Below are 27828 nucleotides of genomic sequence, written 5' to 3'. Positions count from 1 at the left end.
GAGCACACCAAAGGATTTATTGAGGGGGAAGAATAAATAAATAAATAAAGGATGTTTTAATATTACTGCTATTGTGATAATCATAAAAATAATATGAAACAGAGGTTATGCAGAATAATAATAATAATAGGCTAAAAACATTACATTTAACTGCCTTCACTTGGTGGCATCTAGGTCACAAGGTTTCTGCCTGCAGCAGCCTCACACGCTACAAGGGAAAGCTTTGATAGCTTTCAGTCAGCAAACGTGTTTTAAACGTTGTTTAAAGAACATCTCAGCAGCTTGTGATAACCACGAGAAACAGCAGGAACTACGTTACTTATCTCAAACCTCTTGCTGCCACACTAAACTTTCTTTTTTCGCAATCTGGTAGGCCTTCTTTCATGCGCGTGTGCTTTCAAAAACACCCTTTCTCTTGAAGATTACTTCTACAAACATCCCCTCCAGAGAGCACCATGCAGACTTCAGCGTATTGAAGGTGGTAATGAAAGTTGCCTTGTAGAAGATGGTTATTTTAGAGAAAAGCCTCAGGGCTCCACTTTAGGGCCTGATAAGGAAACGGTTTGATCAGCTCTCTATTATTGAGACATAGTTGGGGTAACGGGAGAAAGCTGTCGATGAATGTCAACTGGCACTTGATGATTTTCATCATTGTGGTAGAAAAAATGTATTCTGACCCCTGTCAGCAGAATAGTAATGGTGTGTTTAGGCTTTTCGGGTCTTTTTGTCGTGTGGGACAGGTGAAAATTGAAAAGCAAGACAGCTTTGGTTTGGAATTCAACTGAATGGTTCCATTAAAATATGCATAAATCATGAGAAGGTGCTCTTTGGAGAGAAATGCTTGTGGGGACTTTCTGCCTGGGTGGCTGCTTGCTAGCCTTACCATCTCTTATAAAGACAATTGTTTCTGTTCTTTGCCAATGAGGTTGGAGGGCCTGTTGTTTTCAGTGGAGGAAGGCTACACAAGGTGTATTGGGCAGTTTTCAGAGGTATTGTGGAGAAGAAATTATTGTAACTGGGGAAGGAGGCAAGGATTTGTTTATGTCCACATTCTGCAAATACCAGTCCTTTGTCAAAAGAAAAACATATAATTGTACTGCAGAATTGTAAGACGCCGCAGGACGCATGCTTTTTCCTCATTTTCATTCTCTTCATGTACACACAATTCTGTGAGTCTGTGAACCTACATTAATTAATTAATAGACAGGGCCTTGCAGCTGTTTGCCTGCAACTGCCTGTGCTTTGTGTAGCAACATTAGCTTGTGCACATTATTACAAACAAAACAACACCGAAGCTTCATATACACGATTCAGCTGCAATTATTCAACTAGGAATTGCAACCTGATCATCTAGATTTCACACTAACTAGAGACATTAAACATATATTTGCTTACGTATTGCTGCCTTGTGGCCAGAAGCTGCATGAGACTCTCATGTGGTCCCTGAGGCCATAGTTTGTTGTGAGAACCCCAGAAGCCTCCTCTCACCACCTCTTAGTAGAAGCTGAAGCCAAGTGCCTTAGTTTTATCTGGACAAATTGACATTTTCAAGCATTCAATAGTCTCTCTCTTAACAGCCCTAGCTAAACATAGTTAGAACATGTGTATTTAAGTCCCTATTTTACATAGAAAGGATATGTATTAGAACAAAATAATTGTTATTTTTATATAAATGACTTAATGTAATTAATTACATTAGGTTTTAGAGCTGTATTTCAATCAGATAAATTATATCAATCTTGTTTCAGCATTCAGATGGTCTTATTTCTTTAGCCAAAGGATGTGACTATCTATAGCTATCAGCCCTTCTGTTGATTGTGGACTGCTATAATTGGCAGTGCTTTATAGAAGACCACTGTCAATCTATTGTTCTGCCTTCAACCTGCAGAATATAAATCTAGTTTTCCGTCCCATAATGCAATGGGACTTGGATTAGAGGCAGCTCTCCAAGGCCTCATGACATGATCCTAACGACCTGCTATTCCTTGGCTGCAGGTTTTGTGTAGCTGCCAAGAGTTGAAGCTTGAAATCTTTTCTGGTTTGAAGGTGGTATGGCCACAGTAATGAATAGAAAATGAGGGATATCAGATAAGCCTGCTTAAAAGAGAGATAATCTAATTTCCCCATCATTTGGTTATGCATACAGTGCTGTTTCGATACACTTGTGCTGGATGCTCTCTTGCCTAACTAGTACCATCTAGTGGTAATTGATGGAACTGTGATGTGTGCTGATTCTATTTTGTACTGATTGCAATACTGCCCTTTGTAATGCTTGGAAATGTAAATTTTAGTATTAGATAATAATGTCTGCTAATCAATCAATCAAATAAATAACAAAACATATTTAAAATTATATCCATGTGTTTAGTGTGTATTGCATACAAGCATTATTGTCTATAGGGGAAAGTGTATATATAAGAATCTATTTCTGTAAACATTTCAAAGACACTTTATATGCAGTGGGCACTGCTAATGTTTTAAATCTAGTGTTATCTAGTGAATCCACAGTGTGTCTACAGATACAAGTTTCTGGTCTGGTGAGCAGCAGCAATTCCAGTTTTTCCATTCCAGTTCCATTTTTAAAATTCAGTTCCCATTCCAATAGAGACTATTATGACAGTGACAGACATCATTGAAATTGGAGTTTGGAATTTGTGTCTGAAATAGAGAATAGGAATTGAAAAAGTAGATTTGACCCCAACCTGTACTATTTGGTGAGCAAATGGAATTCTTTAAGGTCTGAAAGTGCCACTCCTTCCTGGTAAATCACTAATATAACATGTCTTCTTTTACCTGCAGGTGCCAACAAAGAAGCTGAAGAAGTATGAAAAGGAATACCAGTCCATGCGGGAGAGCCAGCTTCAACAGGAGGATCCCATTGACAGATACCAGGTAAGAGGCAGGCTGCACGGTCGATGACAGGCAGACCAGAGTGGGCTGGAAGCTGTAAGGAAAAAATAACCATCCCCAGTCATTTCATTTCTTCCTGCCAAGTGTCTCATTATGTTTAGCTGGATATGCTCAGGAACTGCTAGGAGAAAGTACTGCAACATGGCTTCCTCCAATGAATAAAACAGGTGACAGGGATTAGGGAGTTATCCCATTTCTTTGACTTTGTCACAGGGATGGCTTGAAACACAAGGCACAGTTGCCAGGTTAAGGTCAATAACTAAAGTACCTCAATATTGACCTCTGATTTGTATGCTAATGGTAAAATCCCTAGCAAATCCCCCACATTATCCTCTTCTTGTTTTCAGTTTGTTTGTGTTTAGACCACCCCTTCGATACGTCGGCCATCTTTGTGAGACAACGGGAGAGAAAGAGGGAAGTGAGAGATCAGTCACAGTTTTTGAGGCATTAGGAAGGAATCTGTTGATCAGTCTCGGAGCGGCAGGAACGTGGGACCCAGGACTGAAAAGCCACTTAGTCAATAGTTTACAGCAACAGCATCTGACTGACGTCTGTCTTTCTCTCTCTCTCTCTCTCTCTTTCTCTCTTGGAAAAGAAATAAGGATAACCTAGGTTTTATTTTTTGTTTATTTATATTACCTTGACCTTATCTTAATCACTTAAGACTATGTAACAGTTTACATGTCTTTCTAAATTAGATTAAGTTTGGTAGATTGAGTGAGATTATGAATTAATTCCAAGGCATTGTGAAGGAGCTAGTTTAGAGCTTGTTAATACACTCCCTGATCGCTTTCAGTCTCATTGAGAACAGTAGTTTGTTGCCTTCCCTTCCCTACCATCAGTGAATGTGGCAAGAATGTGTTATAAGATGGCATTGAAAAGGACTGTACACCTATCAGCAGTGCACCACAAAGCGTTAGAGATATGAGGGCTGGCATCAGATCTGAATACTGATTTGGTTTCTGTACCACACAACTCAGGTATTGGTTAAAACAAAATAGGAACAAATAACATTGCACTTATTCCAAGAACAATGTCTCTATTTACTAAGCAAACCATATATAATGTGAATGACAGGACAGTATATTATGCTATTACTTGCATAACTGACAAGAAAAATTAATGTTATTGGAAGATTGTATTTGTTGTATTTGTTTATGCATAGGGGTGTGATTATTTAATTTAGATTTTTGTTCCATTTAGATTTTTTTAAAGCTCATGCTTTATGCTGCATACTCTACACAAATCTGTTTGCTAATGGTGAGGTCTTAAATAGTAGCTTTTTTAGGCCTTAACCAAATTTTAGTGCTATGATAGCCGCTGGTGTTTGCATCAAGTTCCAAGGTATAACAGCACTTCGGGACAGTTGATTTTCATAAGCTGATTGTGTGGCTGTAGATTGAAATCTTCCAGTCAAGGGAACTAGTTGTCCATAGCATTTCAGATACCTCAAACAGACTGACTATTTACAGGTCTGTGCAACAGGGGGATGTATCATGCAACACTGGGGGCACCAGTGTGAAGGCTATGGTGAATCACACCTTTAACTATGTTGTTGAAACTTTGCACTAAAGCTGGTTATTGACCTGCAGTTTGATGTTTATTTCTTTCTGTATTTACCCAAGAATGTTATATGTTTGTACTGTTATATTTACTCAGAGGGTCATTTATATTCTATTATATGGCTGTTGAGAAACTCATATACTCTAGCATGAATGTTTCAGAAAGTGTAATGTTCTTTTCCAACTGTTGTTAAAATGGAGTTCATAATAGACCAATTTAGACCCTCCATCTGCTCAGCTTCACTGTTGTCTGACCATATAGACCCATCACTGTTTGTTGTTTATTTCATGAAATAATTATTTCATGACTGTTTTATGCGTTATGGGAGCTGAATATGGGTTCAATTAATATGAATATCATCCATCTTACTTCTTCAGTTTTTTTTTACATTAAATAGTCATTGTTAGAAAATATTTTCTTTTTGTAATGAAGCAGTAACTTGAACCAATGTTGTTGTTTTTTTTAATTGTTTTCCTTAATGTTATTTATTTGTTTTTACAAAGGTCTACCCAAATATAAAAGGATTGTGTTGAAGGTGTTTTTGTCAGTTTGTTTGTTTTCATAAGCCTATAGTAAATGCGTACATTTTCTATAATAGCAGGTTTCTATTATGGCAAAGGCATTGACTGAAGTGGTTTCAGTGACCGTGTGATTTGCAGACACTAAGATAAAGCTTTGAATCATTTGAGGGAAGGGCCCCGTGAAGAATAATTAAACAAATTGATTACTTCATTGATCACATTGAAGATTTATGATTTTTAGAACAAGGCCGTCAAAGCCCCTATGAGTCTTGTCCTTCAAAGCTTGCAGTTTAGAAGCCTTAACAAAAAGATAGTCTTTATTCATGCTGTCTAAAATACACATGACATATGAAATCAATGTCTTTGCCATTTCTGATGTACCAAGGTAGAGCATGGTAGAGTGTAGTAAAGGATAGTGAAAGCATGTTAAAACCTTAGGAAACTGCCCTTAAAACAATGCACGAATCCTATGATAAATGTGTCAGGGTAAATTTGCCTAAGGGCTGATGCACGTGCTCCTGGGTTTATAGTTTAGCAATGCAGAAGTGCTGGGGCACATTTTAAACGGGTTGGCAGATGACTCCAGCTGAAAGGAAGAGGTTGTCTCTTTAAGAACAGCTGACATTCTGCTCCCAGTAGCTCCTGTGTGCCTTTTTATTTATTTCATTGAGGCTGCTTTCTAATTAGGTCCCACCAGCCAATCACATCCTTTTAGCTGTGACAGCACTCACATAGAGGAAGTTTAAACCACTTCTGAGCTGGACTGTGCCCAACCCAGCTCGTATTTGTACTATTCTCCCTGACCTGCGACTGTTGTTTGAGAACTTCCACTCCTAGTTTGCATGTCAGAGTAGAGCAACTCTGTAAGAAAGTCTGAGAAGGTAAGCAACAGTTTTCCTCAGCCAGTCTCGCAAGAATGTGTGCTTTGTGCTTGTTTTTTAATGTCTCTGCAGATTTCTCAGCTCCTATCGGCTTTAATGAACTGTGTGTTTATCTTGCCTGCTGGCTGTTGCCCACATTGCCTGATTTTTTTGTTTTTGTAAAACTAGCCGTTTTAGCCAATGAATATGCCCCGCAGCTCTTTTACTGACATTGCAGTCTCTCCGTGTTGCGCCTTCATCACTCACCTTATATTCTGATAGAGAACTGATAGAAGCGACTTGTAGTAAAGTGATCGGGTGCTGCAAATGCACTCCATCTCTTCTTTTTTTTTTTTACTCTCATAGAAAGTCAAGAGCAAGAGTTCTGATAAAGGCAGATAGTATCGGAAATGGGACTTCATGATTCTTACTATTTATTTATAAATATATATAAATATGTATATTTGGGCATAATTATTGCTGTAATTATTGGTTGACTAAGCAGTTGGTGGTAAGACTCAGACGTCAAATGATAATGTATGGAAATGCTGATTTTCCATTCTGTTAAACTGGGTCACATTTGTCACAAAAAATACCTTCTTATAGTTGTACTCAAGTGCTCTGCTCCATTTATTGCAATAAGGGAAAGCACTTTGTGTGAAAAGCTGGTTAATACTTCCTTGTTTCATGGTTGGTGCCACAGTTTGTTGACTAAATATGAAGGTTTAAATCATTCAGTTAGTCCTGTACTTGTAAACTGCATGGAAGAGCTGGGAGAGGTTATTAAAAGACAGATGACTGGTTTCTTGGTAACAAAGTAAACTGAAATGAAGTGATTAGTGTTGTTAGTGTTGAGAAGTTTTCCAGTCCCCTTCCAGAAGTGTATCAAGCCCTCAGAAATCACAAGACTGTGATGATGCATTTCAGTATAAATTGAAATCAATAATGCCCATTCTACCCGTTTCTAATCTCTATCTGGTTCTTTTTTTTGTATGATGTGTGGAATTAATTAAAGCACCCCTCCCCCAAAGAAAAATAAAAGGCCATAAAAGCACAAAGAGTCCATCACTAGTTATGACTAGTTATTTAAGGCCTTTTCCTATGTAAAAGTCATTTTCACCTCTGTTAATAGAAATGTTACATAATAATTACATAGCAAGTGTTCATATTAAAATTGCAGTCATTTTGAATGATAACTTCAGTGTAACAGCTGATTTATCAAATTATAAATAAATACAATTGGAAAGCAGTAAATACATGTGTGTTGTATGTGTCATCATCTATCAACTCCTAGGCCTGTATTCTTTCAAAGTAAACCCCTTTCTAACACAGAATAAAACATGACACCTTGGGTTGCTTTAAAAATAAACCCAATTGTCCAATGACTATTAAACTGAAAGCAGATCAGATCTATGCAAGTATGGAGCAGTCATCGGGACACAGTGAATAAAAGTCACCGTTTTCTTTGTTGTGCTTGCACATTTTTCTGATGCCTGTTTAAGATGCACCCCAGTTGATACAACACTATTTTAATTGCTTTTATTGCCCCATTGTTGTCATACTAACTGGCATCCAAAGTAATTGGCCACTTAAGATAAAGGTGTGCTGCCCTCTGTAGAAATTAAGGAACAAAGCAAATATGCAGGGAGAGTAACCAAAAGCCGTCCGCAATTTTTTATTTTAAATAGAGCCGTTAACTATTATGACTAACTGCATATAATGAAATTTCAGTCAGTTTGACTTCCACTCTGTTATTTGTTTAATTGAATTAGACACATGATATTCCTGGATACACCACCAAGGGAAAATACATATTTAATCTTAAATTGCCTTGTTTCATCATCAGCGTTATCAACTGAATTGAAAGACATATGCAGATTGAAAAAGAGCAGTTAACTATGACTACATGTTTGATGTAAAATGTATGTATGTTTGAGTTCCACCCATTTTGAATTTCCCCTTAACATATGTTACATATGTTACATACTAAGAACAGGAAATTAGGAAACATTTAGGCCAAGCCTGTTAAATGTTTGTGACATCTATCTGACTGGGTTCTTGAGGGTTAAATGTATTAAGTAATGGTTCTACAGTCTAACAGCAGATTTAAGTAAATTAGATTAATTCTGTTGCACAGGCAAATATTATTCAGAGAGTTATCGGCCTGAAAATGTAAGTGTTAAAATGGGGCAAGTTCACACTCTTAGGAAAACGTCAGAGATAATTAGTTTCACATGACAAGTCACAGATTAGATGTTTCACAGCCATTAGCTGAAAGCCCCATCTCTATCTTAGCTGAGGAATGTGCGCTCTTAGATGTAGAAAGTCTTGCTAATGAAAGGGATTTTTGTTGCCTCTATTTCAGCAGTATAATCCATTCAGGTTAATATGACACATTTTCAAAGATTTGGGACTAAATCATCTTTTTTTTTTTTTTTTTTTTCTCTCGCAAAGACGGGCAGATGTTCAAAGCTTTGCATGCACAGTTATGATTCGTCCTCTGAATTAAAACTTGTTTTTCTCTTGTGAAATAAGTAGGTATCATAGTGCTTAAAATAGTCATTAAAAGCTTTTTATGTTATTTATACCTACGCTGATCTAATGTTTTTCAAAATAAACCCCATAAAATCAAAGCTTAAGAGATAAATTAATATATTTCACTCCAGCATCCTTTGAAGTTTTTGAAGTGATCCATATAGCTAATTTACATAAAAAAAAGTGTTTGTACAGTTGGTTTGCTTACGTATTGCTTGCTGTCTTTAACAGCTTATGCAGGGCTGTGATAGGCCATATGTGCACCCTTTGCTTTTGTAGTCACATTATTGTGATACGGTGTCATACATGCTTCTGCCAGTGGTCCTCTGTAGTTATTGTAACTCTGCCATTCAGTGTGAAGGCCGAAGCAAGGAGTTTTTGTGTTGTTCATCGTTCCTTTTGTGCAGGACGCCATGTGACACTTGCAATCTGATTATACTGTTAAAACCTGATTTACCACTGTCAGCCAGTACCACGTCCAACACGACTGGAAAATTGAAGTTATCTTTGCAATTGACAGTCTAGACTGATAGTGAACCTTTTAACAGTTACCTCCCATTCCACGCCTATGCACTGTATTCAGTCACATCAGCAGGATATGTAGCTCATATCACATGGAAATGATGTATTTTCAGTCATTAATAACTCTTTTCCAAGGCTTTTTTATTTGAAGTTGGGTACAAATAAAGGAGAACTGTTAATAACTATTTTAAAGATCAAGCTAATATCGCAGGCTGTATACTGTTCCCAGTTCCCTAGTCTGTATTCAGACATTTTGATGTCCATCGTGTGCTGTGAGATTAGCATTACAGGTTTGCGTGAGCTCTCTTGGATGACTGCCATCTGCTCCAATGTAATTATTTTACAGTAATTAACATCTGGAGATCGTACCTCTCAGGAGGGGCTTTAGTTTGTTGAGTGTCTCTTGTAATCAAAGTTATATGTGCTATAACTTTATATGATAAAGAATATTTACTGACAGGACAAACAGGAGCATAAATGTATACCAAAACTACCAAAGTGATTTTTAAAGACATATTGTTAACCAAATCACTTCATTTATGTTGTTTAAGCTACAGGACACAATTTATATAATCCGTTGAGGAGCAGTTTGTGAAGCTTTGCAGTCACCCCTGAAAATAAATATAATTAAAAGAATATATTGATAAGATACCCTGTTTGGAGCAGTAAGAAGTAAGCAGTAAGGAAAATATCTATGGGTAATCGTGTGCGTTATATAAATATAAATGTTTAAAATGTGTGCATATATATGTATATATATATGTACACGCACGCACACACACACACACACACACACACACATTGGTTTTGGGAATTGTTGTCCTAACCTGGCCAGCATTTTTGCTTCGTTTCCCCCAAGGAAGCTCGCTGTCACAGGAGTTTATGTTTCAAATATCCCAAAATAGGCCATTCTCCCTTTCCGCAAGACTGCAAAAATGTCCATAACAAGCATCTGCAGTATTCTAGAGTTGTTATGCAGAGGTTAAAATAGTGGCTTAAAGAACTGAGAAACACTGTGTCAGGAAGGAAGTGAACGCATTGTCTTGGCTATTTATTTCAGAGCTATTGCAAATCCACGCTGAAATTAAATGTTTGAGTGGGGGGTGGGGAGTGTCCTCTGCACTGCAGTCAGTTTCACCTTCCCTGGTTCATGGTCAACCCAAATCTAGGGTGGTATAAAACTATGTGTTAAGCAGCACAACGTAGAAGATGGTAAAGTGTTTTCTCAGGTTCCAGATTTTGATCTGGAAGGGAATCTTCTGTCTCCTTTTCTGATGCAGGGGCAGTGTGTTGGGACTGCTTCAGTGCTTGTGAAAGGCTAACGAGACGTTTTTTCTAGCAGTTCTCTATCAGAATTGAATGTCAACTTCCTAGAGCACTGTACTAGAGCAGTACCGGTCTTGAATCCGGCTCTGTTGATTGTCTGCAGCTTTGGCAAATAATTGCTGTGACCTCCGACTGTAAATGTTGCTTTAAAATACACTTGTATGTCTTTTATTTGTATTCATCTATCTATATATATATATGTATGTATATTATATATACACTCACCTAAAGGATTATTAGGAACACCTGTTCAATTTCTCATTAATGCAATTATCTAACCAACCAATCACATGGCAGTTGCTTCAATGCATTTAGGGGTGTGGTCCTGGTCAAGACAATCTCCTGAACTCCAAACTGAATGTCTGAATGGGAAAGAAAGGTGATTTAAGCAATTTTGAGTGTGGCATGGTTGTTGGTGCCAGACGGGCCAGTCTGAGTATTTCACAATCTGCTCAGTTACTGGGATTTTCACGCACAACCATTTCTAGGGTTTACAAAGAATGGTGTGAAAAGGGAAAAACATCCAGTATGCGGCAGTCCTGTGGGCGAAAATGCCTTGTTGATGCTAGAGGTCAGAGGAGAATGGGCCGACTGATTCAAGCTGATAGAAGAGCAACTTTGACTGAAATAACCACTCGTTACAACCGAGGTACGCAGCAAAGCATTTGTGAAGCCACAACACGTACAGCCTTGAGGCGGATGGGCTACAACAGCAGAAGACCCCACCGGGTACCACTCATCTCCACTACAAATAGGAAAAAGAGGCTACAATTTGCACAAGCTCACCAAAATTGGACAGTTGAAGACTGGAAAAATGTTGCCTGGTCTGATGAGTCTCGATTTCTGTTGAGACATTCAGATGGTAGAGTCAGAATTTGGCGTAAACAGAATGAGAACATGGATCCATCATGCCTTGTTACCACTGTGCAGGCTGCTGGTGGTGGTGTAATGGTGTGGGGGATGTTTTCTTGGCACACTTTAGGCCCCTTAGTGCCAATTGGGCATCGTTTAAATGCCACGGCCTACCTGAGCATTGTTTCTGACCATGTCCATCCCTTTATGACCACCATGTACCCATCCTCGGATGGCTACTTCCAGCAGGATAATGCACCATGTCACAAAGGTTGAATCATTTCAAATTGGTTTCTTGAACATGACAATGAGTTCACTGTACTAAACCGGCCCCCACAGTCACCAGATCTCAACCCAATAGAGCATCTTTGGGATGTGGTGGAACGGGAGCTTCGTGCCCTGGATGTGCATCCCACAAATCTCCATCAACTGCAAGATGCTATCCTATCAATATGGGCCAACATTTCTAAAGAATGCTTTCAGCACCTTGTTGAATCAATGCCACGTAGAATTAAGGCAGTTCTGAAGGCGAAAGGGGGTCAAACACAGTATTAGTATGGTGTTCCTAATAATCCTTTAGGTGAGTGTATATACATATATATAAAAAATGAAAGCAGTTTTCAAGACATAAACCATGCTTGAATTAATTTGTACTAAAAAACAAAAACAATGTGAAAACGGTTACATGGCAAGAAACATGCGGCCTGTGATCTGAACCCTGGACACAGATGACTGACTGTGGATCCCTGTGTTGTGTCTTTGTCTGTCCGCAGCGGGAGAACAGGCGTCTGCAGGAGGCCAGCATGCGCCTGGAGCAGGAGAACGACGACTTGGCTCACGAGCTGGTCACCAGCAAGATCGCCCTGCGCAACGACCTGGACCAGGTCTGTCACCCACCGACTGACCTGCCACGTCAACTTCTTTCACACAGAGAATGATACGGTTATGAACGCCTTGCCATGGCGTTTACAGTTAAGGCACAGTGCAGCAGAACAACACAAAGGGCAAGTCAGCCAGATAAATGAAGAAGAAACCCAATAAATAATTTCCCTACATGCAGATGCAGAAAGGTTCATTATTCATTTCTCTTCAAATTCAGTCCTTGTTGGGGCTTGAATCCTTTAGGTTTTATAAGTATCATGACCTGCATTTGACCTATGAACTTAAATGGGTCAGTTCAGTGAATCATAGGGGTTCAGTTAACTAATTAAGAGCACAGGGTTCAATAAAAACTCAAAATGCTGTGGCCCTCAAGACATTGGGCCACATGGGAATAAATGATTGCCTAACAATCCTAATGTGTGTGTTCAAAAATGGCTAAACAGCCAATCCGAATCTGTGTTGTGCTGTGGTGTCGGGGTGTAAATGCTGGAGGCCGGAGTGTTGTGACACGGGGTCTCGGCTCTCTTTGCAGGCAGAAGACAAGGCCGATGTGCTGAACAAAGAGCTGCTCAACACCAAACAGAGGCTGGTAGAGACGGAAGACGAGAAGAGACGGCAGCAGGAAGAGACCGCCCAGGTACGAGACCCGCCATGAGCTCTCAGCTACACTGTCAACATCTGTGTGTTCAAAATAGGAATCAAATGTACATACATTTTGTAAGGTACAGTATTGTTTAAGAATAAATATCTACCAATGGGATAAGATTATCTTGATAAGATCAAGTTTTGTCAAATACTCAGCACCTTTTTCACTGCAATCTCCTTTTAAGAGCCTCAACATCACAAAATAAGATTTCTGCTAGTAGGGATTGTGCTGCTGGTTAATACCACGTATAACTTCATTCACTTTATGAAAATGAGATCATACATGTAAGGAAGATATATTTTTTAAATTATATTCTAATAAGAGGCAATATTTTCTTATTTCAGGTTGCTAGTCTTACTACTTTCACAATAGTATTTATTCTGCCTAAAATAAGACTAATTAACATGCCAATATTTGATTTCTTCCAGTGTAACTCACCTAGTGCACTGCTTGTGTATATACCCCATACAAACAACATGAAACATGACTTTATGGGCTTGCAGGTCAAAAGTAGGCAAATTATTTACTTAGATCAATAGTTGTATTTTGTGTCAAACTTTGTGTGAATTTAAAATAACAAAAGTAAATGAGTCAGAAGCACAGAATAGGCCAAAGCTGAGCTACAGCTGGACAAAATTATTGCCTATGTAATTAGTTATTCTTGAGAGAAAGGTGTCACCTGTGCCAATTAAAGGGCACCTGAAGCACTGAGGAGTACACAAGGATCCTTCAGAAAAGATTAAAGCTGGTAATCCCAGATCATGTTGGTCGAATCAAATTAGATGGCTCTGCCCCTGAGTAAATTACAGCATAAACAGCTCAAATTAATCGATGAAGAATTCAAGGGCAGAGCCTAAATCTAATTGAACTTCAGTGCAAAGAGACAGAGCTGTCACTGTTTCACCTCTCTCTAAAAGATCCTGGATCCTGACCCACACTCCCTGACATGACAGCGACCGCACGTGCCCAGTCCGGGCCTCGTGAGCTGTTAGTGCTACACTGCGCTCTGTTCCCCCCCGGCCCTGTGTGAAGTCGCGCCTGTGTGATTTATGATGGATTAATAACACCCCTGGCACCGGGAAATCAATTCAAATCTAAGAAAGTGTTTCGGGAGATGAATTACCCCTCACCTAAGTGGAATAATTGAATGCATCCCAGAATCATGATTATTGAATAATTGGGCCCAGTTTGCGCACATCACTAATGCAGGGTTTCTCCTGTCCTTCAGTTAAAGGAGGTGTTCAGGAGAGAGCTGGAGAAAGCAGAATCGGAAATCAAGAAAACCACAGCCATCATCGCGGAGTACAAGCAGGTCAGTGTGTATTTGGTGTAGACGATTAGGTGTCACTTTCCAATAATGGTCGCCATCCCTGATACGTTCAGGTATGAATACCGAATACCATCCTCACCCTTCTCTTCTTCCCCCTTAAAGATCTGCTCTCAACTCAGCACCAGACTGGAGAAGCAGCAAGCCGCCACGAAGGAGGAGCTGGACATTGTGAAGGTGAGAGGACCAGTGGCACAGGGTTCACCTGTAACTGCAGCACAGCTTGGTGCTGAAACTGAAAAGAATGTATCCCCCTTTTAACTCCCAAGAGCTGCCGACGGAGACCGGCATCAATAACCTTTCACTGGCGCCGTCACATCATGAAACTCAGCTCAGAAACTGCACTTATCTTCAGAGATGAGAACCAACCGCATCTGCAGAACTTCATTACCCTAGTGTGTCACGTCTTCCCAGATAAACAAAATGGGAATGCAAGGTCGCTTGAGCACACAGAAAGAGCCATAGTCATTGCAACCATGAGCTATATTCCTTTTTAGAAATAAGTTAATTATTTTAATAAAAAAGTGATTTGCAGAAAGTGATAGTCCAAATAAAGCAAACAGGAAGTAGTAGGCTAGCGTTTGCCCTGCAGTGGGCAGTGGGCTCAGCTCCTCTCATGTCTCCTCTGCAGACAAAGGTGATGTCATGTGAGCGCTGCCGGGAGGTCTTCAGTAAGGAGGGAACCCTGCAGCTGCCGACAGTGAGCCGTGATAACCGGGACCAGGATGTGGACGAAGAGAAGGACAGCCTGAAGAAGCAGCTGAGGGAACTGGAGCTAGAGCTGGCCCAGACCAAGCTGCAGCTGGTGGAGGCCAAGTGCAAGATCCAGGTAAGGCTGACAGATTCACTGATACGACTGATATGGACAACATCTAATAATTGTCACCACTACATAATATCACAGAACATTACCAATTTATTATTTTTGAAATGTTTTATTTTGAGAGAACGTGGACATGTTTGTCCTTGCGGCTCCCAAGGGTTACAGTTCTGAGCGAAGTTGAATTAATAATGGCCCCTTCCAAAGTACAGGAAATTAAACAATGATACTGACGAGTTTGGATCTCTCTTTCAGGAGCTGGAGCACCAGAGAGGAGTGCTTATGAATGAGATCCAAGCTGCCAAAAATTCCTGGTTCAGCAAGACTCTGAGCTCTCTTAAGACAGCGACCACCAGTACCCAGCCTCCGACGTCTCCCAAAGAGGGGCTGTAGAGACTCCTGCGGAGGTGAGCGGCGCGCGGCTCCCCGGACATTGGGGCACAGCTGTGAGAGACTATCAGCAGCCAACAGGGCTGGAGCGCAAGACAGTACAAAATGAACGATAGTCGAATTAAACCACAATGCAGTATGTCCTTTCTCAAGCGGGAAAACTCTGTCTCTGCTGATGCTCCACTGGTACTGGAACTGGGGAGACACTTAGGACCACACTGTCCCCACCCTGCTGAAAACAGTCTGGCTGCTTCCTCACAGAAAACAAACACATCTTCTGTGTGCTTTTTTCCTCACCTTGGCCAGTTTATTTAATGTATTGTCCATTGTACCCATTTCTCTCCCACAAGCTTTTAGTATAATTATCAACCAGTGTCACTTTGGTGAATCCATTACGTTGGCTGAGAAAGTGGAATGGGAGAGAAGCGGGTTGTTGGATTCAATCCGAATGAAAAAAGGTCAGAACAGTTTGTCCTGCCGAAGGGAGATTTCTCGTGGTAGGATCTGAAACCCTCTCTTATTGTGAGTGATGGAAAATTCTTGTGTCCTTGTCAAAAAGTGGAGGTGCTGGGTGTCAGACGGAAGACCATTCCCTGGGGTTCTGGTGATGCCTCTTGAGGAGATCAGTGTTCTTAGCTATGTGCTCCACCTGGTGGCTTCCTATCGTAACTGCACCGTGTATTATACTATCACAAATTCAGTCCTGTTGATAGTCCATCTTTACTTACAGTGCACTTTATGTAACAAAGGCAAACGTCTTGATCTACGACAGAAGCAGCCGCTGACGGCCCTGTGCTGCAGTCTGGTTGAAGGGCTTAGTGTTTCAGTACTTTGTTCAATGCTTGCTATTAGTAACTACTACTGCGTAAACAAAAAAAGGCTATTTCCATCGTATTCTGACTTCGCTTTGAGAAAGGGGGTACTGCATTATGTATGCACTGTGTGGTGCATTGGGGGGAAAATGTATTTGATTTTCTTTTTTGTTGTTTTCTAGAGAAAAACAAATGTTGGTCAATCACGTATAAATAAATATATAACTATTAATAATTTTTAATCTTGTACAGTTCTAAAACTAAGAGAATTGCTTTGTTATTTTTTACAATCTGAATTTAAATGTCATCTGTATAGCCTTTGTGGAATAATGAAAGCACACTATAGAACAGATCTGGTCTTGTCAACAGTAAAAAGTAATGTGCACTAATTCAGGAATTTCCGTTAACAGTCCTGTATCCCAGTGGGGTGTTCCTGGTTTAACGGCAGGGCAGATCTGTGCCATTCCTATCGTCACAACACTCCCTAAAAATAATAATGTGCCAAGGAGAATTTAAAGACTTAACAAACTTCTTACATATACATATTATATATATATACATATATATATATATACATATATATATATATATATATATATATATATATATATATATATATAATGTGTGTGTGTGTGTGTAACATGCTTCCACTTCTCTATCCTGTTATTATGCCTGTGTAGTGCAGATGAAACCGTTTATATTTTTTTTTATTATTGTTCAGTCTTTGCATATATTTTTCCTACAAGGTCAATACTTTTGTCTTTGTAAGGAAACATGCTGTTTCACTTCTTAGCAATAAACACTCAAACCGCAGAAAAACTACAACAGTCCTCAACATAAATTCAGTAAATTCTGGACATTTTACTTTTGGAAACCTCCAATAGGGCAATACACACTGCCCGTCAGTATTGACAGTTTATTCTAAACAGTTTTAGGAAATTTCTATTCTAGCATTTATCCTAGGAAAACAGGTTGTATATGTTAAGGTGTACATAGGAATGATGGGCATTGAAAGTTGGACAAACCCAGCATTCATGATGCAAAAATCATTGCATTCTTCTACAGAAAATGTCACTTTCTTGAATGCACTGAAATCAGTATCCCTTGCCCATTTATTTTATTACTTCTGTGTTGATCCTACAGAATCAACCAGTCCAGAAAAAAAAAAAAAGATATAACCCCTATTTTTACACCTCATGGTAGTTATATGCAAGTATATTTGCCACAGTTTTGGTTCCCCTTAAAACAAATAATTAAAATTGTAAAAATGACTGCGGTGATTGGTGATGGAAAAACCTAAACATGTATGAATAATAATTCTGTGTTCGCATTCTCTCAAACTGAGCCCAGTTTCTTTCAAATCCAAACGTTCTGAATTATGGGTTCAGATATAGTGCCGTCACTAAAACCTAAAAGGCAGTAAATGCCACATCTTTGTGCCAATGATCCTCTTGTTTCAGGCCATGAATGATTACTTTGGCAACAAATTCAGTTTCTTCTTGTAGAGCTCTGCTATCCCAGCCACATAATACAATGTTCCACAGACGATCTGTCTCAGAAGTGGGCGCCTCAGTGTAGAGACTGGTTTTATCTCAACATCTGCTTACCTGCATCCCAGCATATCCCTTCGAACTCGCTGCCCAGGAGCAGAACTGCTTTGTAATGCTAGGCTGCTCAAGATGCCAATTGTAATGCATGATGGATTACAGCCAGGTGGAAAATCTAATCAGAGAGGCCCACAGAGACAGGCCAGAACCAGTGAGATCATCGTACCTTGTGCCCATAGAAATTGTTCAAATGAATGTAGGACTGGAATGATGTCATCTCTTTGTTGGGGTTGGTCTGGCCGTCCTCAAGTCTTACTAGGTACAAACCAATGCGGAGTTAGTATAGTTAGCCCTTACATGCATACATTAATGTCAGCTCTGAGAGGCTTTGATAATGGGTTATATGACCCTTCTTTCCATTATTGCAAATAAGAGAATGTCAATTTGAATTAGTAATACCTTAAACACTAAGTCTATGATTCTTCTATAAGCTAATACTTTTGTTTTCGTTACGTCGTATGTTTACACAGGAGAATAAGAACAAACTTTTTCTTTTTTTTTTCTTAATGTATTTCTAATATAAACAAAATGCTGCCAAACGATAATCAATTAAGTCCAATTAAGGAAATGGATTCTGCTTATTAAAACGCAAGTCGGTGTGTATTGTTGCTGCAGTCGTTGAGCTTGGGTAGTTCTGAAACTGTTTAATGGTAGAGAAATATGTTATTTTTATGCATTCATTTTGCCTGTTTTAAAGTGAGCCAGTGAAGTAACTGGAGTTCCAGCATTAACAGTTCAAATGGTCTTTTCTGTACTTGTCCTACTCGCATTAATAAACTTCAGTTTCTCTGTCTCTTTAGTGTCATTTCAGCCATTGGCTTTTTAATGAAGATGGGGTATAGCATATTTAAAAAGTCACCAATAACCTCAGGGTTATATACACATAAATATAGAGGTATATAAATACCACATAAGAAGTCTACTTCTGAGTCAAATACTGGTAGGATAGATTTCCTTCTTTCATTCTTTATTGGGTAACAACCATTTTCTCTCCTTACAAGACAATATGCCTGTTGCAGTGAATTTTGTGCAAAACAAACCAAAAAATGAAAACATGGAATTTTCTTGACACAAACAGCACCCCAAAATTCCTGGTCTTTGCAAGTTGGTTTCCAAGTTATTGATCAATGATGACGCTGCAATTTCAGCTGTCCAGCCATGGTTTCTATGACTTCAATCAAAACACATCGACTGGATAAAATTATTTTTATGGCGTTGGCCACCGTTTTAAAAATGTATTTTCTGCTTCAACCAAAAGTATGATGAGTTTGTTAACCACTCAAAACTGACAGAGTGGAAAATAGGTTAGGAAGTCTCTCCATCTGTTGCAGCCATCCAGTAAAGGCAAATATACAGGACCTTCTTGGCTTTAAAAGTCTCAGAACTGTCCCCAAAACAACACCTTTTATTCCCAGTGTCCAGGGCTGAGCTGCAGCTAGGCCTCCTGAGTGACCAAGGCCCCCAGCCCATTCTGCTCCAGCTCCGCAATCACTGCCATGTGCCTGAAGTCTGCCGGCTTGTGGTTGAACGTCTCTACCAACCAGAAGGTCTCCTGCCGCCGTGTGCCATAGAACAGCTGCACCTGATTGGCTAAGCACTGGGCCTGGTGAACGTCCTGCAGGAAGAACAAAGTGCAAACAATCAGAGACAATCGCAAAAACAGCAGTTCTTTTGGTTTGGTTTTTAGAAGTGGTGCAGATTTTCTTCTTTGCCTAAACAGGGTGATATTGACAAGGCACAGATGTCCACACTATTTACACATGCAGGCCGTACAGGGCATGCTCAAGAGGTCATTGGATCTCCGTATTGGGGCAGGCACAGAAAGGTTTGTACCCATAATGCTCTGGAATGAGGGTGACAGTCTTCAGCCAAGCATCATTCTAGAGAGTGAAAACTGAAGACAAGCTCCTCCGCGGCTCCTCTGATTAAGACTGGCCAAGGCAGAGCGAGTGCTGGCCATAACTTACGAGGAACTTGGGGTCCAACTCGGCGGTCATCAGCACGATGCCCTTGTCCCTCTGCAGCTCCGGGTAGTGGTACAGAATAAGCTGACTCGGGGCGTTCTCTCCCATCGTCTGAGAGCAGGAGCATGGCAGTGGGTCAAAAAACATGGCGCAATGACATCACAGATATCGGTCTTTTAAATTAAGCACGGCAGAATGCGTGTAGTACAGTAATGGGGCAAAAAGATTATTAAGTGTGTTCATGAACTTGATTTCAGTGCTAAAACTGACAGAGAGAGAGAGACTATACAGCATGTTAAATAATTCAGTTCACTATAAGACCTGTATGTCTGATCTAACCCTGAAAGAGAGAGAAATCCTTTGATAGATTTTCACACTCATTTCATAATTGTATGAACTCTTAACACTCAGCCACATTTTCGCCTGGTTGGATTTCTTAGATTCGCAAGTGTACAGGTATGTGACACCTCTGAAATTAAACTAGACAACCTGTAATATAATATCCTGCATAGTTGATCATAATTAGACTATATTACAGTACAGTGCATTTTTTTAAGTTCTGAAATTGTTTACCTTTTTCCTCCATTAAAGTCTAAGGGAATTTTTTTTTGGAAATGTTTTAGTTGAAATACCACTTCTATTGAAGTTGTTGGGTGAAAATACCATATGAAAATAAAGAATAATGTGCATTTGAAAAGAACCTAGCCTACGCAGAAACGTTTAGAGAGAATTTGTACCACAAAATACATACAAAAGGGCCATTTCTCCATTATAAGGGCTACAAGCATGTGGGACCATTCAAATGAAAGCATACAAACTACAGAATCAGTTTCTGCAGTGTTGATCATGATTAGATGCACTATATTGCAACACTACCACCTTGTTTTCCAAGATAAATAATAGCATAATTATGAATTATGACATTTTAGGATTTTATGAAAAAAATAAAAAAAAAATTGTCTTACAATTGTCCCCTAACGTACTAGTAAAAATACAACTTTTAAAACAAACTGTGTGAAAATTGGATATAAACTGAAGGAGTTATGATCATTTATGTTTCATGTATTAAAAATAGCAATTCTAGAACCCGAGTAAATGTTTCCCCTATTTTGCAAGTCAATATCTCATCACAGCAACATCCGATCTCAACAATCTAGGTATCACTTGAAAGCTCTAAGTCTGGCTATAATAATGCCAGCATTATTAATAGACACATCTCAACCCTCCGGTGGGTTGAAAAGTGTAAAGAGTAAAGATTGATCTCAAATACTCCATAAGAAGCCATCTGCTGTCGATTTAATGAATAAATACATAAAGAACTAATTAACAACTCAGAACTGGCCATATTCTGTGATTCTTACAATAAACACAGCCCTGAACCTTCGATTTGTTCCACTAATCAACAGCAACTCATGTTATAGTCCCCCTGTAACATGCCATTAAACTTGAATTCTGTTTTGCGGTTTCAATGCATTTAAAAATGTATGACAAAAACAATGTTCTGATAGTCTGCGCTCACCTGAATATTTATCAAGGAAGTGAAGTGCAGCTGCTGGCCAGACCACTGACCCAAGAAGAACTCGTAGCCCTCCTGCTGCGGCAGCGCATACAAGAACTGAGAGCCAGACAGAGCAATGCAGTGAGATACAGCAGCTACCTGCCCTACACTAGAGCACCATCTGGTGGATATAAACTGGAATAAACTGCACCGGTCTTAGAGCAGCCATGAACAAATTAAAATAACAGGAGCTTCTAAAAACACATTCTAAAAAGCTCTGGGAAACATCTCTATTAAAGCTCATTATCTTGGTATTATCCATTATTCCTTTCAATATAATTTGCAGTTCTACAATCTGTATTATAAAGGCTATATTATATGCCTCATGTTTCTCCTGAGATTTTCCCCACGTCACAGTGAGATTATTAAACTGAAAAATAAGCAATAACAGCTTCAGCAACAATTGGACTGGAAAGCATTTCTATATCTCTATATGTAGAAGTGATTAACCAAGACAGTTGAGAAGAGCTTTACCTCTCTAATGTGGCTTCATTCAGAGCAGGCACAAATAAATGATACAGTGAGGGAAAAAAGTATTTGATCCCCTGCTGATTTTGTACATTTGCCCACTGACAAAGAAATGATCAGTCTATCATTTTAATGGTAGGTGTATTTTAACAGTGAGAGACAGAATAACAACAAAAAAATCCAGAATTGATTTGCATGTTAATGAGGGAAATAAGTATTTGATCCCCTATCAATCAGCAAGATTTCTGTCTCCCAGGTGTCTTTTATACAGGTAACAAGCTGAGATTAGGAGCACTCTCTTAAATCAGATTCCAAACTCTCCTCCATGGCCAAGACCAAAGAGCTGTCCAAGGATGTCAGGGACAAGATTGTAGACCTACACAAGGCTGGAATTGGCTACAAGACCATCGCCAAGCAGCTTGGTGAGAAGGTGACAACTGTTGGTGCGATTATTCACAAATGGAAGAAACACAAAATTACTGTCTGTCTCCCTCGGTCTGGGGCTCCATGAAAGATCTCACCGTGGAGTTTCAATGATCATGAGAACGGTGAGGAATCAGCCCAGAACTACACGAGAGGATCTTGTTAATGATCTCAAGGCAGCTGGGACCATAGTCACCAAGAAAACAATTGGTAACACACTACGCTGTGAAGGACTGAAATCCTGCAGCGCCTGCAAGGTCCCTCTGCTCAAGAAAGCACATATACAGGCCCGTCTGAAGTTTGCCAGTGAACATCTGAATGATTCAGAGGAGAACTGGGTGAAAGTGTTGTGGTCAGATGAGACCAAAATCGAGCTCTTTGGCTCAACTCGCCATGTTTGGAGGAGGAGGAATGACCCCAAGAACACCATCCCCACCGTCAAATATGGAGGTGGAAACATTATGCTTTGGGGGTGTTTTTCTGCTAAGGGGACAGGACAACTGCACCGCATCAAAGGGACGATGGACGGGGCCATATACCGTCAAATCTTGGGTGAGAACCTCCTTCCCTCAGCCAGGGCATTGAAAATGGGTCGTGGATGGGTATTCCAGCATGACAATGACCCAAAACACACAGCCAAGGCAACAAAGGAGTGGCTCAAGAAGAAGCACATTAAGGTCCTGGAGTGGCCTAGCCAGTCTCCAGACCTTAATCCCATAGAAAATCTGTGGAGGGAGCTGAAGGTTCGAGTTGCCAAACGTCAGCCTCAAAACCTTAATGACTTGGAGAGGATCTGCAAAGAGGAGTGGGACAAAATCCCTCCTGAGATGTGTGCAAACCTGGTGGCCAACTACAAGAAACGTCTGACCTCTGTGATTGCCAACAAGGGTTTTGCCACCAAGTACTAAGTCGAAAGGGTCAAATACTCATTTCCCTCATTAACATGCAAATCAATTTATAACTTTTTTGTTTTTCTGGATTTTTTTGTTGTTATTCTGTCTCTCACTGTTAAAATACACCTACCATTAAAAATATATACTGATCATTTATTTGTCGGTGGGCAAACGTACAAAATCAGCAGGGGATCAAATACTTTTTTCCCCTCACTGTATGTTGGAATGATATTGCTATTAAAAGTACTACGGAATATTGTATGTTTTTTTAAAGTACTTACTGTGGGACAAGACCTAGCTCTGCTGGAGAGTGTTTCAAATGTTTCCCCCTTAAAAATAAATGAGAGTTAGTACCAAAGTTGCAAGCAATATCTATCACATTAGAATAAGTCCATGGTTTCATAATTGCGAATGCAAGCTTCAAATGCTTCATAATTAAATGTTGGATCTTGTGTCTTCAACACATTGTTAACCTCTGAACTACTATAATGAATGCTCCACACTTATTTCTGCCGGAATGTGTGATTACCATTCCAACCCTTATTCAGACACTGTATTATTATTAATTATTTTTTGGAAAGATTGTTCTCATAGTTCCAAACACACACACCAGTTAAAGCAGAGTATTCCAGACATTCTGAATATTGTTGTTTCAAGTGCAGGAACTAATCATGAAGTGACTTATCATTCAGTATAGATTCATATTTAATTGTGTGTAGCCGTGGATGAGAAAAAATAAAATACTTACAGGTATGACTGCACAGATGGTGTCTTTATTTGCAAAATACTGCATCCATATCTGAAAATAGAAAAAATAAAAATATTTACATACATACACACAGGCCATTTTTTTACATATTCAACCCATACAGATTCAACTAACCTTTTTAACTAAAGTCATAAAAGCATACAAATTTGCTTCAATACATGTTCACACTACTTAAAACTATAACAAACAACCTCACAATACCTGCACATACGGGTACGAAAGGTTTTACAAAAAGGAAACGGCAAACAAAAGTGCTTATTCAAAGATCTTTTAAAAGATATCTTCTGCATATAATTCACAAGCTTTACAATTACACTTACCTGGCCAATCTCTTCCCCGGTCTTGTCTTTCACCTTGTCAATATTGAAGATGGACTCTAGAGTCTAAAAAAAAAAAAAAAAAAAAAAAAAACATAAACCAGTGTTAAAAAAAGACGACGACCCCTACTACAAAATAAATAGAAACTAAGCACACACCAAAAAAAAAAAAAAAAACACCACTAGTGTCCATTTCGAAAGGGTCAGGTCTTTTTCTTGTCCATTACCTTATCTTTGGTGAAACCTCCACTGCCAGAAGTGCTCTTGCCTCGCTTCTCTAACTGGAAACAAACCAAACACAAATCATGGCATTCACTCCCATCACTAAGGGCTGGTTTCACAGACCCACGTCAGGGACTAATTCATGTTCTTTAGGCAGAGTGGTCCTAATCTGGTGCTAATCAAGCTCTGTGAAACCAGCCTGAAGACTTCCAAGCACACAAAATACAGAGGAATGGAACTGTTTTCATGCTAAGGTAATTGGAAACAGCAGTTTTACTTGCAGGCACTAAATCGCACAGTTAAACTGCCTCACGTCGTTTGCAGGACCCATCCAGGGCGTCTTCCAACGTACACAACTATTACAGAAGTGCAGCAGAACAATTCAATACAAAGCATAATGAAGCACAGTTACAGGACGTGCACAATGACAGGAGCGCTGGAGAGCTTGGCTGAACATACCTGCTGTTCCATTATATTGATGAACTCGGTCTGCTTGGAATGGCCAACAGCCTGCTTCTTCACCTCCGTCCTCTTCTCCAGACGTGCATTATACTCCTGAGGTTTAGCTCTGGGAGAAAAAGAAATGAACAAACATGCTGTGAGTTGCACTGCCACAGCACTGCGGATAGATGATCATTGAAATAGCCACTTAAGGCATGCTTTGTAATCCTGGACATACAGAAGGAAGTGTTCTGGTTTATTAAGAAAGAAATGCAATAATACATCTGCTTCATGTTGCGGTGTGTCCAGTATACAGACCAACAATGGTGGTGATGAGATTATTGATCAGACACCTTTCTCCAAGGGAACAGTAATATCTAATCATTAACCTATAATATCTTTTTAATATTGTATGATACTATAAAAATTGATCTAGACATTGCAATGAATTAAATTGAGGTGCAGACCTAATTTATGTCTTAGTAACGGTACCGAACATATACAGCTTAAACATTATTATTATAGCAATAATAAATTATATGCAGATCCCAGTTGTATTCCTGTATACAGCCTACATTATTGTAACAAAAGCTCAAAACCCATCAGTAAAGGCTCAGATAATTAAGAGTTTCCATCTGCAGGACCTTGACCACCTGAGATACACAGCTCCGAGTTAATACACAGCAAACAGGGCCAGATGTGTTTTCCTTATAGATACATTAATCTACAATACAATATTTCAATGTACTAATAAAACGACAATCTGTGCAACAAACAGATGCGTGACGTATAAATGCTGCGACCGATTCTGCCTTTTGAACTACACTGGCTGCCTTACTTGCGCAACGCCTGGATCTTGTCCTGGTATTTGTTGTAGAAAGGGTTGGCCTCCAGTTCGGGCTCTTTGCGGACCGAAAAGACCCGGAGGTGCTGCGGTGCCACCCCGGGGATGAGCGACCTGATTCCCGTGTGTCTGACAGCCAGCATGCCTCGGTACAGACACGACATCTGGACCACGGCGGCAGCCATTTTGCCTTCCCCTGCGTCGCACATCAATAGTGCTCCGGCGGGCAAAACACGCCAATAGTATAGCGTTCCTATCCCTTTTCTTTTTTCTTTTTCCTATTAAACGTTGGCATTATTTTGCACTGCAACACGTTGAAAAAGAACAAAACCTTCACACAAAAAATATAGAATTCAAAAGTTGAAATAATATCACAAGTGTGTAAATTAACTTGCACTCAAAATGATCAGGTAATAAAACTAAAAAGGGTGAATCAGCATCATCTCCTGATTGAATTGAAAAATATTATCTCAGAAAATGTAAATACAACAGTTTCTGATTTAGGTTTCACATCTGTTTTGCAAATATCAGTAATTTTTACCCCAACATTTGGAGTTGAAGAAATTATTTAGGAAAGTTGGTTTGTGGTTGCAATGTTTATTTGTTTTATTTTGTCCATTTAAAAAAGAAATACAAATATTTACAGAAAGTGGCAAAACCAGATTATAGAGTTAAAATATAAGCAAACATCTTAGACCACCCAAAGAAAAATGTTATTCATGCAGTCTCATGGATTCTGCAGTGAATCACAGATGTGGAGAGCTAGACCTTGAAATAAAGGATTCACTTTGGACCAGATTAACTTCATTCAGAAAGACATTTCAGAGTTATCAAAAAAAATCAGAGGGCTGCTGCAGGAGCCAGATTTTAAGGATTATTTATAGTTCCGACAGTTAAAAGTACAGCTATTACTGGAAAGAGATATACTTTATTCTGTCGGCTTACTGTGTTCCATTGTCTGTTTAACACCAGTACTTACTGAAGTTGCTCTGATGTGAATTACAAGTTGTTCAGGGGTTTGACACTGATAGGACTAAAAAACTTTCTTGAGCAATGAGCAATGTTAAATGTCTTTAGTTCAATTCCCACTCACAAGGGTCTGTTTAAGGAAAATATTTCACAAGACATAAAAAAAGAAATTAGTGCACAGCATCCTATCTTTGTTGTTAAGGACACTTTAGAGAATTATTGATAGAGCAACAGAACAGAAGCACACAATCACCAGTTTAATGATTTAGTATATTGCACCTGTCAGCAGCACTGTGAAAAACAAAACACACAAAAACAGCAGCCACAGGTAAAGCTGTCTAAATTAAAGCCATTGCTGAGGCACCAGGTTATTCTGTCGGTAAGCCCACTAGTATTTCCAGGCTGGCAGTGAGCAGATGTATTTGTGCTCAGGCCTTGTGCTGCAGCTTTGTGGCATCCACTTTCTCCTCATCTGTGCTAATACACAGCTGGGGCCCGGTGGACCAGAAGACGATGGCCGGCGCAGCTTCAGGTTTGTAAAAGACAGGGGACGGCCATTGGTCCAGGTCCAGTTCTCTGTCACACCCCTGTTTGTCAGTCCTGAAACACAATCAAACCGCTGAGATGGGACTGGGAGCAAGTTCAACAATCTCTCACTATAGACTGTATTCTCAAACACAGTGGCTTGAACGGATCTGCCATCAGAAGAGAATCACATTGTCGAGAATGAGAGAGAGGGAGCGAGAGAGAGGGCAAATCCAGATTTTGACACCATAGTCACCATCGCATACACGTGCTGGCTTTTTTTTGTGTGGTTTTGTGTGGTTTAAATCTTTAGCAAATCATAGTTTAATACATTTCCCTACATAAGCATTAACCTTAAATCACCTGAGTGTGTGAATGATTGTGAAGGCCTGGACCACAAAACATTTACACTTCTGTTACAATAGCTGATATGAGAGAGAGAGAGAGAGAGAGAGAGAGAGAGAGAGAGACATAGATACAGACATAAAATGCTTGAAGGTAAAGCACCCACCAATCCAAAATGGCATTTTCCCTGCAAATTTCCACAGCCACTTCATGTCTTTCTCGGAGTGAACACTTGTGAGATGACTATGAAACCTTCAGAGAAATAATAACAAACGATTTGATGGTGATCACAATTACAATATATCTATAATCAAGCATCAGCCGGTGATATAAACACTGAAAAACAAAACTAAAAACACAAACATTATAAACATTCACACACAGAACAAAGCCAAAACGAAAAACAGAATTACATGAAATATGTTTAAAAAGCAGGCACATTATCAGGATAAACAGAATTTTCACTGACAGGTCTTTAATGGGATGTTTGCCTTTTGTTGTGCCGATTCTGTTTGTA

The 27828-nt window shown here is 39.5% G+C and overlaps 3 protein-coding genes across 5 annotated transcripts in view; 1 reads left to right on the top strand and 2 right to left on the bottom strand.

Moving 5' to 3' along the window:
* Positions 1-18366, top strand: part of rabgap1l (RAB GTPase activating protein 1-like) — a 219621-nt gene extending 201255 nt beyond the window's left edge. For both annotated transcript variants that reach the window (XM_066692340.1, XM_066692341.1), the window contains exons 20-26: positions 2800-2892; positions 11863-11973; positions 12504-12608; positions 13846-13929; positions 14050-14121; positions 14576-14773; positions 15020-18366. In XM_066692340.1, the coding sequence (XP_066548437.1) occupies positions 2800-2892; positions 11863-11973; positions 12504-12608; positions 13846-13929; positions 14050-14121; positions 14576-14773; positions 15020-15157 (801 nt within the window). In that variant the 3' untranslated portion in view covers positions 15158-18366. The remainder of the gene's footprint in view (positions 1-2799; positions 2893-11862; positions 11974-12503; positions 12609-13845; positions 13930-14049; positions 14122-14575; positions 14774-15019) is intronic.
* A 142-nt stretch (positions 18367-18508) lies between these two features.
* Positions 18509-25696, bottom strand: atpaf1 (ATP synthase mitochondrial F1 complex assembly factor 1). 2 transcript variants are annotated; one of them, XM_066692342.1, is made up of 9 exons: positions 25467-25696; positions 24647-24755; positions 24193-24246; positions 23969-24031; positions 23628-23678; positions 23161-23208; positions 21057-21152; positions 19541-19648; positions 18509-19188 (listed from the first exon to the last, which is right to left on the bottom strand). In XM_066692342.1, the coding sequence occupies exons 1-9, from the start codon at positions 25679-25681 to the stop codon at positions 19009-19011; spliced, it is 924 nt and encodes a 307-aa protein (XP_066548439.1). In that variant the 5' UTR covers positions 25682-25696; the 3' UTR covers positions 18509-19008. The 2 variants fall into 2 exon arrangements, with proteins under 2 accessions (XP_066548439.1, XP_066548440.1); XM_066692343.1 differs by lacking the exon at positions 21057-21152 and having other exon boundaries at positions 25467-25692.
* Positions 25697-26053: 357 nt separating this feature from the next.
* frem1b (Fras1 related extracellular matrix 1b) overlaps positions 26054-27828 on the bottom strand; it is a 56035-nt gene continuing 54260 nt past the window's right edge. Inside the window, exons 35-36 of the mRNA XM_066691908.1 lie at positions 27478-27563; positions 26054-27041 (exon numbers count right to left, since the gene is read on the bottom strand). Coding sequence (XP_066548005.1) covers positions 26830-27041; positions 27478-27563 — 298 coding nt within the window. The 3' untranslated portion in view covers positions 26054-26829. The remainder of the gene's footprint in view (positions 27042-27477; positions 27564-27828) is intronic.

The sequence above is a fragment of the Amia ocellicauda genome, chromosome 19 (genome assembly GCF_036373705.1).
Source record: "Amia ocellicauda isolate fAmiCal2 chromosome 19, fAmiCal2.hap1, whole genome shotgun sequence".
NCBI classification, from domain to species: Eukaryota; Metazoa; Chordata; class Actinopteri; order Amiiformes; family Amiidae; genus Amia; species Amia ocellicauda.
Note: the sequence above shows the minus strand (reverse complement) of the source record. Positions and strands in the feature narration are given on the sequence as shown.